A 14,717-nucleotide genomic window follows, 5' to 3' on the forward strand; every position below is an offset into this window, starting at 1 on the left:
TGAGAGGAGCAGCTTCTGCCCCGTGCTTTTGCCTCCATGCTGTCCAACCTCATCTCAAGCCAAGAGTAATGGATCCAGACAGCATCCATTGGTTGAATTGGGCTGAAATTTCTGAAGCCATGAGCCAAATTAAACGCTCCTGTATTAAATCTGTTTCCCTCAGGTACTTTTAACATCAATGAAGGTCTCAAGTAAGACCAAATTTATTTGAAACTTTTAAAATTATTGAAAACTTGTATTTATGTAGGACTCTGAATACCTTTTATAGAATTTTCTTATAGTTGTAATAACCTGGGAATAACCACGATATTCTTAAAAGAATGAATGGCTAAGGACACTGCAGCCTTATCAAATAATATTATTCAGCAGTAAAAAGAAATGTAGTGCTGGAGAGCAAGCTTATGTTTAAGAACATTCCCTGTTCTTTCAGAGGGACCAAGTTCAGTTCCTATAAACCCAGAACCAGGGAATCCAAGGCCTTCTGGCCTCCACATCATTCACATACACATGGCATGTACACACACACAGAGGAGGGGGTGGAGGGAGGGAGGGAGAGAGAGAGAGAGAGAGAGAGAGAGAGAGAGCACTGAATGTGTATTACTAGCTGAAAGAAGCCAATATGAAAGGCTATATACATGATTCCACCTTTATGATGGATAGTGGTGATGATTCCAAGTATGTCAATAGCTTATAAAGATGGGGGTGCATAGATGGTTGCCAGGGCCTTGAGAAAGGAGGGATAAACAGGAAAGCACATGCATGCACAGGCTTTGGGGCAATGAACTACTCTGTTACTCTCTGAATGCACGGACTAACACAAAAGTACATCCTGTGTAAATTAAGGACTTGCAGTCTCCTAACTGGCTCATTGTAAGTAGTGGAGGAAACCATGAGTGTATTGTTGACATGAGCATCAGCCATGACAAGGACCAAAGCTTTGGACCCATGAAAGATTGGCAAAGCTCTTACCCATATTTGGTTGGACTCAAAATTGGCAAAGCCTTCTTTCTGTGGTCTAAATACAGTTATTTACCAACTATTGATCACTAGCAACTGCAGCTTCCTCTTCCTAGATGTTTGCAGCCTGAGGTTGCTTGTCTACAGAGAATCCTAACAAGACTAGCTAACCCCTCTCCCTGTACTGTACATAATAAGCACAGGCAGGTGCTCAGATGAGGCTATACCAAAGTACACACAGCCCATTTACCCAGATTTTCTGTACAAGAGCTTTTGTTTTGTCTTGTGTTTGTTGTTGACCTGTCTTTTATACAAATCAGTTTGGCCTTCAACTTACAACAAATTTCCAGCCCCTGGCTCCCAAGTGCTGGCATTCACAGCAGATACTATATGCTCAGGACTTGGGTACGTTTTGAAGATCTATAAGGAGTCAGAATGGGAGCAGCACTCCAGCCTTAAGCTTAAGTCTGTATGTCTAAGTAACCCTTTGCCAATATTCTGGACTCATCATTTCCTGCTGTTCCAAAATAGTGATTCCATATGCAGAGATTCTGGCAGCTTCAAAGACATGTGCCCTGGGGTTTCACATGACATCTCTGTAACCCAGGCCTCAGTTCAGGCCTCTGTGGTTCCTGTTGCTATCACAGAGCTCGTGCCACCTTTACACAAACTTGCTGCAGTTCTTGTCTCCTAGCTTTCCTGCTTTTGACTCATCCAGGTGCTCATCACTTGGCTGTCACTGTTAGCTCCTGTGGTCCCCTCCCGATCAGAGTATTTGTGCAACTCTGAGCCCCAAGGTTGCAGTTACAGATACTAAGATCTCCTCTAGGTCATAGATTCCTTTATTCCTTCCCCAATTCCTCATTGTATTTGTATTGTGAATATTTAACTCTAGCACCTTCAAAGCTATGCCATGAGTCTGAGTTTTGGTTAAGAGTTCATCCCTGACATTTTTCAAAGGGCCAGATACAAAGTGGCCTGCAACGAATGACTTCTAGAGCTGCCAGAACACACTCAAGCAAGTCCAACCTCTCAATTTTGACTCAGTTTCTGCTCCAAAGTGGTAAAATTTTACTTTTTTATTAGTAATTTTTGTATGGATATGAGTGTTTGCCTACATGTGTATGTCGGCCACATGCATACTTGGTGCCCATAGAGTTCAGTAAAAGATATTAAATTTCCTGAAACTGGAGTCAGATGGTTGTGAGCCCCTATGTGGGTGCTGGGAACCAAACTTTGGTCCTGTGCAAGAGCAACAAGTGTGCTTAAGCACTAAGTCACCTCTCTAGGCACACACACAAATTTACTTTTTAAAGCCTTTGGGTAACACTTATGTTGACATCAAAGCCTTCTAACTCGGAAGGTTCCTTCTATAAATACCAGGTATGTCCCATGGATTTTCCATACCAGGATTCTGGATAGAGAATCTGACACCTCCATTTACCTTTGAGTTTTCTAAAATTAGATTTCTTTTTTCTGTAATTTCAAAGTGTTGGGGAAAGGAACCAACAGCAGAAGCCATATGTAAACATAAGATGGGTGTTGTAGGAGTCTTGAAAGATTAGTGAAGAACCCAGCCCTCTTATGTTGGTCTGAAATGTTAGTCAGGTCATGTCTGCCCAGTTAAAGCTCTCTCTCTCTCTCTCTCTCTCTCTCTCTCTCTCTCTCTCTCTCTCTCTCTCTCTCTCTCTCCTCCCATTCTGCATTCTGTGGATTAACACCTATAGCAATAGCTGCCTGGGAGGGTGGGGTGTGTGTGTCAAATCCTAAATGGGTGTCCAAATACAACACTAGGGAAGGGGCCTCTCTTGTCAGGAGACCTGAACGCTTTCCCTATGCCCTCCATCAGTGGGTAAGCCTGGAGTAAGATCACTGAGAATATCATGGTAGGATGCTTAAGGGCCATAAGGCTGCTTCCTTGAGGCCTGCAAAGATGCCTGCGCTTCTCCACCACCTGCGTCTCCAGTTACTCAGGTCCTATGCAATTAGTGAGCTCACAGCACAAAGCCTGGGTCCTAAGCCAGTGCGTGGAGAACCCACTGAAAGGGACTGCAGTGTGTCACAACCTCTCAGCAGAGGCTCAGAGTAATCACCATGGTAACTAGAACTTTGGATTTTACTGTATTAATGTCTTTTGTTATGTTCTGTTTCTCCAACCACTTTTCTCCGTATCTACATTTGACAGCTACCTGCATGCTTGTTTCTCTGGCTGCCTTGTTCAGTTTTTCCATTTTGCTTCATTCAGAATGAAGTTCCTACTTGTACTGTTTCAATTGTTCTTAACAAACAAAACAACAACAACAACAACAACAACAACAACAAAACCTGTCTCCCTGCAGCCATTTCCACCTCTTCTGGAAGGAGAGAAATTCAGAAAAAAAGAGCTGCCCCAACTGTCAGCATTAGATATTGAGTCACTGGGCAGGTCACAGGCCTTCTGTGGGAGGGTGTTAAGGCTCATACATGGACCCTGATGAAGGAAGGACAAATAAAACAGGTCTGGGTCACCCTGCTGGTCATGGGCCTTCACTGAATTTCAGCACCCAACTAATGACCTAAGATTGAAGCACAGCCAAACAGCATTCTCCATCCCTCTACCACACCCTTCTCAGATATTGGGGTGTTTTAAGTACCTGTGCAGTGCTGAACCTCTCCCCAGTTCTGTTCTCCAGAGCCTTGGGCTCACACCTTCATAGAGAGTATGGCAGCCACCCAGAGAGCACATGGTCGTACATGTCATACTAACCAACCCAGAGCTAGCACAGGTTGTCAGCTCCTGGCTTACCCTCAGCCTGACCTGACTCAGGTCACATCAGGTGAGGCCAAAAGCAACAGGCCAGCTCAGAGTTCACCCGAGGGTTGAAAGATGGATTCCTGGGGGTCCAGAAGACCTTCACCCGCACAACTATTATGGTCTTCTGAAATATCCAGCATTTCTTGCTGCTTCCATCAGTTCCCTCACACCTCATTTTACCTAGTCTTTGTTCAAAGTCACCGTGGGGAAAAAGGAAGGGAACAGGTCCCTGTCAGCAAGGAGCCTTAGTTTGTGGCGAGTACATTAGGAACCCTAGGGAAAGCAACGTTGGTTGGTATAGGACCCGGTCCAGTGAACATCTCCACTGGCTTTTCTGCCTCTGACCCCACTTCCAGCACTGCTCCCGTTTATGAGGAGGAAAGACCAGGACAGGTTGGTTGGCATCTCAGTTGTAACTGCTAAAGGACAAAACCTACCTCACACCTGTAAAGGGTCAAACTGAGACACATTTAATTTGGTTTAGAAAAGAGAGAAGAGAAAGAGAGAGAGAGAGAGAGAGAGAGAGAGAGAGAGAGAGAGAGAGAAGAGAGAAAGTTCTGTTCACGGCATCTAGAGAAGCCAGAGACCACTTAGCTCATGCTGTTGGGGAATGCGGAGGATAAACACCTCCTGAAGGAGAGGTGAGGTTAGAGAAGGGATAAAGGGAATTGCGACCTTGGGGGGTTGGAGGGTGGGGCGGGAACATGTGGTGAGTAAGCAGGAATGGGAAGAACAGGGGCCTCTCCCCAGGAGAGTTGAGGAGGTCAGAGGAGGTTTTCTAGGCAATCGAGTCTTTCTAGCTTTGATTGGGCAGGATCTGCATGTGATCATCTTGGAAACAATCGTCGGGGGTGGGGGGAGTGGCAAGCGATGATTGGCTCAGACCTCTTCTGCAATTCCCACATAGTATTCTGAGTCCACTCCTTGCATCTCACACCCTTTCACCTGTGGCAGGTTTTAAATGGGTTTGGTCACGGGTACCCCTCATCCACACTGGAAGGAGTCCTACCATGTCTCCCCACCGCCCCTCCTTCCTATCCCCTTTCAAAACTGATCTGAAGTAGACTGAAGACCTGAGAGCAGCCAGTGTTCAAAATGTGTGGACAGATGGCCCAGACCCAGGGGTCCTTGGCCCTGCTGGGTATGTCCTGGACAGTAGGATTTGTCTAGCTGCGGATTAGCAGGGATAGACAAAATGGTCCTTAATTGCTGATCTTTTTAGTTTTTCGAGAATGCCTTGATGGTTAGGTGGCTTATGATTCAAAACAGCTCTGCTTCTCTGGGTAGGTCTTAGCGAGTGGAGCACAGATCAGAGCCTGACTATTGGGCCTGGCTGCCTGCAGACACCAGGGAGAAACTGTAGCCAGAGACTGGAAAGCTGCCAAAGTGTTCAGGATATGCCAACATCCAAAAGGTTGAGAGACCTCCAGTGTTTGGGGCTAGGCTGGCAGATGGGGGCTTTGTAGGAATAGCATGTTCTGCAGCTTCAGGATAGCTTTTCCCTGGCCCTGGTACCTGTCCCTCAGCTTGGAATACTCATACCCTACATACACACACACACACACACACGCACACACACACACACACACACAGGTACAGGGAGAGTGGTGGCAGGAAGGAGGGAGAGAATATGCCTATAAGGCTCCTGCTTCCTATCTTCTTGGTTTATGTGTCACCTCCTCTGACAGCCACCACACCACTTATCATCAGTTCCTGACCCCACTGCTCAGTGCCCATTTTCCTCCAGACAGAAGTCACCAGTCACAGTAAGTATTTAACACCTCTCCCATCACATACGCACATGCACACACAGAGAACTACAAGAGAAGGGACCTCAATTATTCCAGGCCCTAGATGATACTAGAACATAATTCACCAGGATCTGACCCATCAGTCCTTGGGTGGCCAACTGAGCAAGTTCTCCAGCAGCTAAAACATTCAGGTCATTGTTTAAGTTCAAAAGGAATGCAGACTGGGCTGTGAGGTAGGTAGGACACTGGATGACAGATGGGTAGACTAATGGGTGTCCTTATATGAGCATCCATGCTGGGTGACAGCATGTAGCAAAGACCCAGAGATTTGGGTCTTAGGTACACCTCCAGGAAAAGGAAGTAGCTGCCACCCCAGCAAGTGAACCGTTATCTGGGTCATTCAGTGGTGCCTGGAGGTAGTGTACAGAGGAAGTTGCAAGGGTGTCACAGGATTTTCTCTGTCCAATTACATTAGTGAAGAGGCCTGTGATTGAACAGGGAAAAGGGAGGCAGGGCTAAGAGTTGCAGAGACAGAGAGCCTCTCAGAAGGAAGATGGCTACAGACATGTACCCACGTGGCATTTTTCAGCCACAAGTAGCTATGATTTCACAAGGTTAGAAATATTGGGATAACGCTTTTATCATCAATTGACTCTGAAATTATTGTATTGGCATCTTGTAAATTGTGATATTATTGATACATAAATCTGACTGGTTAATTAAGCTTTAAGAGTCTTGATTCTATCCGGGTACTGGGTATTGTGATGTGATGGCTGACTGTGGGGTACGTGGTAGCGAGAGCCAGCAGGCTGGCAGGAGCGCTCGAGCTTAGTTCGGCCCTCCCGGAGAACTGGTGGGTTCATTTTAAAAAAATACTTCCTGCAACACAAGGGATGTCCCCAAGGTAGCGAGAGGAACATGGGAGATACTTCTGTACTTGGAGGAAAGCATGACCCCTCTAAATCGGACCCACTTTCCCCATTTTGCTCTTCACCTCCACTCACCCCTGCATCCCCAGCAAGACTGAGCTCAGACTGGCAGGTTTTGTGGACAGTCCATGTGTAGAGGAAGTCATAGGACTTCCCACCATTGCTACAAGAGAGGTGTCCCAGAAGTGAGACAGACAAGGACTCTTCTAGGACAAATGTGGCCACAGCACCTTAGGCTGGGATGAGCATGAAGCAAAATGGGATTGAGGTAGGGGCTGATAATGTGCCAGGGGAGAGAGCTGGCAAGCCCTGTGGTCACCTCTTCCCTATTCAGCAGAGTTGGCAGCCATCCCAGAAGGTGTACTAGTGTTACTGGGAACCAGGACAGCCCCTTGGGGTGGGCAGGGGAACAGGGCTGTGAAATTCCTGGTGGGCCCAGGCCTGGGAAGCAGTATAGTCTGGATTCAACAGAGCCTTGAACTGTGAGAAAGAAAGTTTGTATGTTCTGGAGGCTCACTCCAGGCGCTGGGGTCCTGAAAGGATCTTTGCCCTCTGGAGAATAAGAGACACCCTGTGTTTGTCCACAGTGTGAGGGAGGGCAACCCCTCCCACACCCAGGTCGAATGGTAGTCTTGGAAGGAATAGCCACACGGTGTGAAATCACTGTTTATTGGCTGTGATTCCCTCAGAGAGAAAATGTGAGGCCTCTGACATGCAGGAGGTGCAGGCACGAGGACAGACAGACAGGTAACACATGGGCTATTCTAAGCTCAGCGCCCGGTGCCCCATGCGCTAGGAACAGGATGCAGGATTGACTCAAGAGAGGGCCATCTGCTCAGAGCTGGCTTCTCAATTCATGAAAACCAGCCAGAGGCGCAGAGAATGGCCCAGGTGAGCAAGGTACTGTGGGCCGAGCATGCTTCATCTCTTTGGGCAGAGGGCATTCTGATTAGTATTGCAGTCTAATTGTTATGGCTTCTCTAAAGAGCTATGTAAGGTCATGAAGGTCAATGCTAAGCCACACACCTGGCCCAAAACTCATGGACACTTAATTCAGTTTTAATGTGGACAGGAAGGGTTATCGGGAAGACCAGGCTGGCCTTTCTGTCAAGATAAAACTTACCAAATACAGACCTCATTTACCTGAGATTCAACATATTATGATGTAAATTAAACAAATATGAAGAACAATGGCTGCTGGCTGGGCAAAGGGGAGTAGTTGGGTCATACTGCCCCTGGGCCACACACAGAACAAAACACCACAGCCCAAGCCCAGGAGCTTGCATTTACCGGCCACTATCAGCCCTTCAGAGGAGGAATAGTGGAGAGGGTGGGACACTTGATTATGCAGCCCTCTGTCTGCTCTGCACGTGAATCACCAGAACCCAGGGCTTTTAGGAATTTGGGCATTTTGAAGGTAGGTGTCTAGGGGTAAAGCCAGGAATATCTTAGGAGACTGCCTGCCCACATGAAGAGGACAGGAGGCCACCAGAGAGAGGTGGGATCAGGGAAAGATGGGACTCTGGAAAGTGCATTACAGACGATGTCAAGGGACTCCAAGTGTGTCTGAGACCACCCGCTCCAAATCTATTGCTGTGTTTCCTCTGGCCGTGGAATTCTTAAGCCAAACCTTGCAGAGCAACAGAGAAAGAGACAGCTGGACAAAATATGCAAAGGCTGCTGGGGAAGACTAGGGTGGTAGCTCACAGACAGGAAGACAGAGCGAATGGTCCAGCAGGTCCAACAAGTCCAGAAACTGGGGCAATGGACTCAGGGAAGGGCTGGGGCCCCCAAGCACCCACTGCTCATTCCCCAAGTCCCACCCCACTATGGCTGTGCTCCTGAGTTTAGGCCCTGACTGGTAGCCACCCATCCAGGGGTGGTCAGGGCTGGCCCTCGGGGCCTGACCTTGGGCAGGCTCTGTGGGAATGGTGAACTTAAGATTGGTAAGGAGGGGTCCAACCACCCAAAGGCAAGGATGCACAGCACAGGGGCCTGAGGGTCACACCCTTGCCTGGTGGGGTCAGTGATGGCAGTATGGGGAGGGGTGGCCAGAGGCTCCCGAGGCGCGAGGGGGACATGGGCGGGATAGATCTAGGACTATGGCTTATTTTTGCGGGGGTAGGGGGGCTGCATCTGCTCCCAACATCCCTTGTTGGGGGGAGACTCCGCGGGGGTCTGTACAGTGGGCAGGGCTCCTGGTGCTGACCCAATATCATTACTTCTTGAACATGTCCTGCAGTGGCCCAGGCAGGTACTTGATGACAGTGTCCAGGATGCTCTCATCTTCCTCCTCTGGCTCATCGCCACAGCCCGGTGGGATAGCCTTCTTGGGTCGAGTCAGGCTGCCTTCCGAGTTGGCCTCCATGGCTGCCTGAGCCTCAGCCTCACGCTCCTCCTTCTTCTTGATGCCATACTGTAAAGGAAAGGGCAGTCAAGGCGGGGCTTGCATACTTCCCTCCCCAGTTCCCAACCTGGGTGGCACTGATGTAATACCAGAGAAGCCAGGTCCTCCCTGCACTGAAGAAACCAACCAGCGGCTCTGAAAGGTGTTATTTATGGCTGAGGAAGACTCCAGCTAGGTTCCAGGCCCATCCTGCTCACCAGGGCTCCAACAGTTATCCCACCCAGGTTTTAGAAGAAACACACAGAAGATGGAACAATTAAGAGGTGCCTGAAGGACACATGGGATGTGAAAGAGAAAAAAAAAATCTGGGAGTGTGTGGAGAGAAGACTCAGCAGTTGCAAGCGCTTACTGCTCCTCTGGAGTAACCCAAGTTTGATTCGCAGTGCCAGAGTCAGGCAGTTTATAAATGTCTGTAACTCCAGCTCTAAGGAATCCAAAGTCTCTGACCACTTCGGGCACCTGTGCTGATGTGCACCTACCTACACTGTAGACACGTGCCCTACATGTAATTATTAAAAAGTAAATTTGAGGGGTGCGACAAGGGAGGAACAGGAGCGGCAGGAGGGTGGAGAAAATCGCAAAACACACTTTGTTTATCATGAGACCATCGAGGTAAGAGGCTGCTCTGTAGGATGCCTTGGTGGAGACTCCTGGCACACCTCCCCCTCCACATCACTCACTAATCCTCTTTCTCCAGCCGCCTTTACTGCAGATCACCCCTCCTGGAAGCCTGAGGGCATATAAACCCAACAAACTCACTGCTTCCCACCGCCACCCCCACACTTGTGAGGGAACACAGAGACTCCTGACATCTGCTCTGCCACCAGCCTGCCCCACCCCCACAAAGAAGCGGCATACTCCATCTCCAGATGGGTGTCTGCCCGGGCGCTTGTCCTTTATCAGAGGTGCCTTTCCTCTCTCTTGGTGGATTCCAGTGTAGAGGATGCAGTAGCTAAATTCAATCAAGACCAGAGGACGCCGAGGATCCCTTGTTGGCATTTAGTCTAGGCTCCGCCCCACAGTTACCTGGCAACAGCCAGGTATGCCTAACTCGCAGTAAAAAGGGCCTCTTACCCCCTTTTCTCTCTCTTGCCCTCTTGCTCTCTCCTCTTGCTCCTGCTCCCTTTCTTTTTCCACTCCCTTCCACCTCTCTCTCACATGCTCATGGTCGGCCTCTACTCCACCTCTCTCTCTCTCTCTCTCTCTCTCTCTCTCTCTCTCTCTGCCTTTCTCTCAACTCCCCCTCCCCATGCCCTGAATAAACTCTATTCTATACTATACCAATGTTGAGTGGATGGTTCCTCAGGGGGAAGGGATGCCTCAGCATGGGCCCACAGAGGCACCTCCTTCCCTGACACCATACCATACTTCCACTAAATATATTCCTTCTTTCTATCTTTTTATAAAACACAACCTCCCTAATAAATAAAAGGGCTCATCTCTGCTTCCTTGGTCATCCCTCCACACCCTTAACAGATCTGAGAATATAGGCCTTGATGACCAGGGGATGAAGCGTGGCAGGAGGACAGCCATTTCCCTAGGACCTGCTAGTGCTAGAGAAGTGCTGGGTCAGCTGGCATGAAAGGCATACAGCATAGGCCCTCTCCACGGCTGCAACCTGGCACTGGTCTCACTGCAGATCAGCTACTGGGAAAACCTCATCCACACAGACAGAGCCCCTGTGCTGCAGAGGGAGAACATGTGGCTAGTGTCCTGTGGGATAGTGCGTGGGCCAGAAGAGATGTCTCCAGAAACTAGGTCAGGCCAGAGCAAGTTTCCTTCCAGCCTGAGGAAGAGCTGCAGGAGTAGGCCAGGTGAAGTCTGTTGGCAATCAGAGAGGCTGAGCTACCTCTGTGACTATTGCCGTGGTTATGTTCCTGAAGGCTAGTCTGTCCACTGAGGATCAAGGTCACTCTGAGGCTACAGCCACACTGAGCTCTCTTAGGGAACGTCCTGGTTATTCTGCCAGAGGATGCCATTTAGACCACATCCCAGAGCCAGACTCAGGTGCTGTGGCCTGTGCTGATCTTCTGGACTCCAGGAATAAATGCCAACCTAACCCAGGCCAGGTATCCATTGTGTCAGGTGTCCAGAAGCATCAGCCCAAGGACAGGGCGACGGGAAGTAACAATCAGGTATGCAAGAAGGCACACCTTTCCGAGCCAGGTGAAGATGTGGAGGAGCTGGATTAAGGGGGTTTCATGTATAGGAGACAACAAAAGACCTAAGAACACTGTTAAGTAAAGGCTATGAGTGCTAAGAGCCAACAGCTCTGGCCAGTCTCCACCTGCACGGCTTTCATCACCATACAGGCTGAGAGAACCCAGGTGAGTACAGAACTGTGGGTGCAGAAACATGCCAGCTCTACACCTGGGCCTTGTCTCCTCACCAGAAGAAAGGTTCTGACTCAACAGACAGTTCACTGTGGGCGGCTGGAAGCATACACAAAGCATGTAGTGCATATGCAAACCTGGAGGTGTGTGTGGAAATCTGGCTGTGTGCACAAATAGGTGGTAGAAATAGATATTGGATGGTGGGTTTGCAAATCAAACACCTGCTCAGATGGCTTCCTAATGGATATGGATACTTCTCCAGGAACCGCCCCACCCTGGGACAATCCTGAATGGCCATGCCCAGTTCTTTAGATAGGTTATCAGGAGCATCACACCATGAGGATATGAAAACTGACCCCATTCTTAGTCTCTTCCTCTCCCCCTTATCACAGAGGAGCCTTGGAACACTGCTCAGCTCTCACTGTCTGACCAAGGCTCAAGACACTAGGGGTACACATAGCTCAGGGGGAGGCTGGGGATCCAGTCCTAGTGGGTAGCAGGGACTGCCCAGTGAGGGCTGAACCAGATCAGCAAGATGTACACCTATGGGGAGCTGGGGAGATGGAGCATCAGCAGCAGAGGCCCAGGAGTCAGGACTGATAGCTTCTGGGTGGCCAGCCAGTGATACAGAAGCAACTGGATGTCTGGAAACATGACAGCTTCCATCCCATCCTGTCAGCATGGGATGATGTGGGGTAGGGCCCAGTACATCTGGGAGTGCCTGGGGCTTTGACCCTACAACTTTCCCCTCTTGGGCTCACCCTTTTTATCTGCACCAGAGGAGCCTCTTTTAGGGGATCACTTGAATATTCTGCATTTCTTTTCCCTAATCAGCCAGGCATAGGCTGTTGAACCTTCTGAAGCAGGGGCTACCAACCTTCCTAATGCTGTGACCTTTTAATACAGTCCCCTCATGTTGTGGTGAACCCCAACCATAAAATCATCTCATTGCTACTTCATAACTGTAATTTGCTACTGTTGTGAATTGCAAAGTAAATATTTGTGTTTTCCAATGGTCTTAGGGGACCCTGTAAAAGGGTCATTGGATCCCTCAAGGGGTCTCAACCCACATGTTGAAATATTGTTTTGAAGAACAAATTTCTTCACAATTTCTAGGGAAATGCGTAAAAACAGAGCAGTGGATAAGGTACCCTGCATGTCTTCTTTGAGTCCCAATTTTTTAAACACACCGAGAGGTCAAAGCTTTGTGGGTAGGGTGGTATTTGGCAGGAACTTCCTGAGGGGTACTGAACCAAGCACAGGACTCTCCAGGATCAAAAACCCAGCCCCAACCCTGAACTTGCCAGAGCCACTGCACACCTGGGCATTAGCATAGCACTCTACTCCAACCTTGTTCTATTCCCTCTTAACTCTACCTAGGGAGGGACCTCTGTGGCTCTCAGCTCTCTCTTGCTTTTCTTTCCGTCCCTCTAAGCACCCCCCCCTTAGCATCACTGTCTGTCTGTCAGTCTCTAACTCTCTATCTACTTCTCATGTTCATCCTCACCCCTCTTGATACATTACAATTAATTTTGGGGTCTGCTACCACGTCACTCACATGATCAATAGCACATCTTGCTAAACACAATAAGTGACTCACTGGCTGTGGAAGGTAGGGGCAAAGCAAACTGAGCAAGCACCTTCTACAAGACCCAGGAAACTGCCCAGTGACAGTGCTTCAAGACAAATGTCAAGTGCATAGCCCAGACCCCATAAACAGCACTCTACAACCAAGTGTGAATGGAGGGTATGCTAGGGCTTACCTCGGAGGCCAAACATAGGTGGAGAGGGGAGGCCAGCTACACATTTGGCCCTTTGTGAGATCAGGGACCTAATGTCTCCAGCCACCCACTGGCCATCTCTCGCTATCCACCTTAGGAGTTACAGCTTCCTTCCCTGTGAGTCGCAAAGATCTGGCCCAACCACAGACACATGAACAGAGAACCTGGTGTGGATGTACAGGCAGGAAGGGGGATCTAGAACCTAGGATGTCTGCTCCCTAGTTTAGCAGCTCAAGTCCAGGACTGGAGGATTATGTGACCTACTCCCTGCTCCCCACCTACTCACCCAAGCCTGCTGAACCATCCCCACAGGGCCTGGAAGGATCTAGATGACTTGTTTCTTCCCATGGCCTGGAGCTTCCCTTCTGGAGTGGGCAGGGACCATCCTCTTAAAAGAGGTGGCTAAATGTGGTCCTCAATTCAGGATTCCACATGGGTCCTCAGTTTTTCCATTATGAATAGGAGGCACAATGCTCTCTGACTGCCCTACTACCCCCAGAGACAGCCACAAAGGTGACTGGGAGCAGGGACGCTGCCACCCATCCACCCCGCGTAAGTCCAGGAGGCAAAGGTAAAGGGGAACTTCTGGCCCTGATTTTCCTGACCCACAAAGACTCCCAGCTCAGCCAATCCCCATTCCTCTCTTAGAGCCTTCTTTCTGGGCAGGGGCCAGAACTCCTGGAGAACAACCATTCCTGACGTGAGGAGTAGGAAAGGGCAGCCCTCAGAATGACCCCCAACCAGATTCAAACACCTATAGTCCCCCAATAGTGAAGTCCCCAAGGTTTAGATCCCTGAATTAGGAGTGAAAGGGGAGCTGTTAGCCAAGGAAGGAAGCTGTTGCCTCTGGTGGGATTGCTGCCTGCAGTTCTCCTCTCTGCAGTTGCTCACCTTGTCTCTTATGCCCTGCCGCATGACCTCACGTTCTGCCTCCATCTTGGCGTACTTTGCTTTGCGCTCCTCCTCTGCCTGCCGCAGTGCCTCCTGCCGCTCCTCCTCCTTCTTGGCGGCATCTGGGTCCTTCTCCTCGTCACCCCCAAGCATCTTCCCCATGTCCTTGGTGGCCCCTGGGAATAACAGCAGAGATCAGGCAGCATCATTCTGGGTTCCTAGTCCCTTCTGCTGGCCGTGAGTCCAGTAGTGCCCATCCCTTGAGAGAAGTGAATGTGTTGGATGGTTTTTGTGTGTCACACACACACACACACACACACACACACGCACACACACGCACATGTGCACGCACGTGCACACACACACACATATATATAGTGAGTGGTTGTGTTGTAGTTGCATGTTCATCTAGTTATCTGTGTGTATGGCCATGTCACTGCACATGTGTGTTTGTGTGCACTGATGTATCTGCTCATCTATGTGCTCCTGAGGCAGATGTGCATCCTTCCTGAGACGTTTGTCCTGCAGAGGATTGAACAGAAGGTGATGGAAGGGAAATCCAGATGTGCAGATGCATAGATGATGAACAGGCAGGAACAGACGTATGGTGGGCAATAGTAGCTGCTAAAGTAGGTGACAGGCATGTACCCATAACCCAGGCTGAAGGCACTGCTTATCTTCAGCACCAAGCCCTAATTGCCCCTATGCTAGGTACCACTTTTCTCATGAGTTCCTGAGTCACAGGCCCTACAGAAACCACCCCAAACGCCCTTGCAGCTTAGCCCATAGGACAGAGGCTATAATTACACACCAATGGGTGATCCTTAGCCCATTGTACCCAGACACCAATGACACTCAGGAAGGGGACCTGGCA

The 14,717-nt window shown here is 49.4% G+C and overlaps 1 protein-coding gene across 1 annotated transcript in view; it reads right to left on the reverse strand.

The window, feature by feature from the left end:
- Positions 1-7,079: 7,079 nt before the first annotated feature.
- The window catches only part of Cplx1 (complexin 1), a 32,110-nt gene continuing 24,472 nt past the window's right edge, over positions 7,080-14,717 (reverse strand). The window contains exons 3-4 of the mRNA XM_021163829.2: positions 13,844-14,019; positions 7,080-8,847 (exon numbers count right to left, since the gene is read on the reverse strand). Of these exons, the coding sequence (XP_021019488.1) occupies positions 8,650-8,847; positions 13,844-14,019 (374 nt within the window). The 3' untranslated portion in view covers positions 7,080-8,649. The remainder of the gene's footprint in view (positions 8,848-13,843; positions 14,020-14,717) is intronic.

This window comes from Mus caroli, chromosome 5, assembly GCF_900094665.2.
Source record: "Mus caroli chromosome 5, CAROLI_EIJ_v1.1, whole genome shotgun sequence".
NCBI classification, from domain to species: domain Eukaryota; kingdom Metazoa; phylum Chordata; class Mammalia; order Rodentia; family Muridae; genus Mus; species Mus caroli.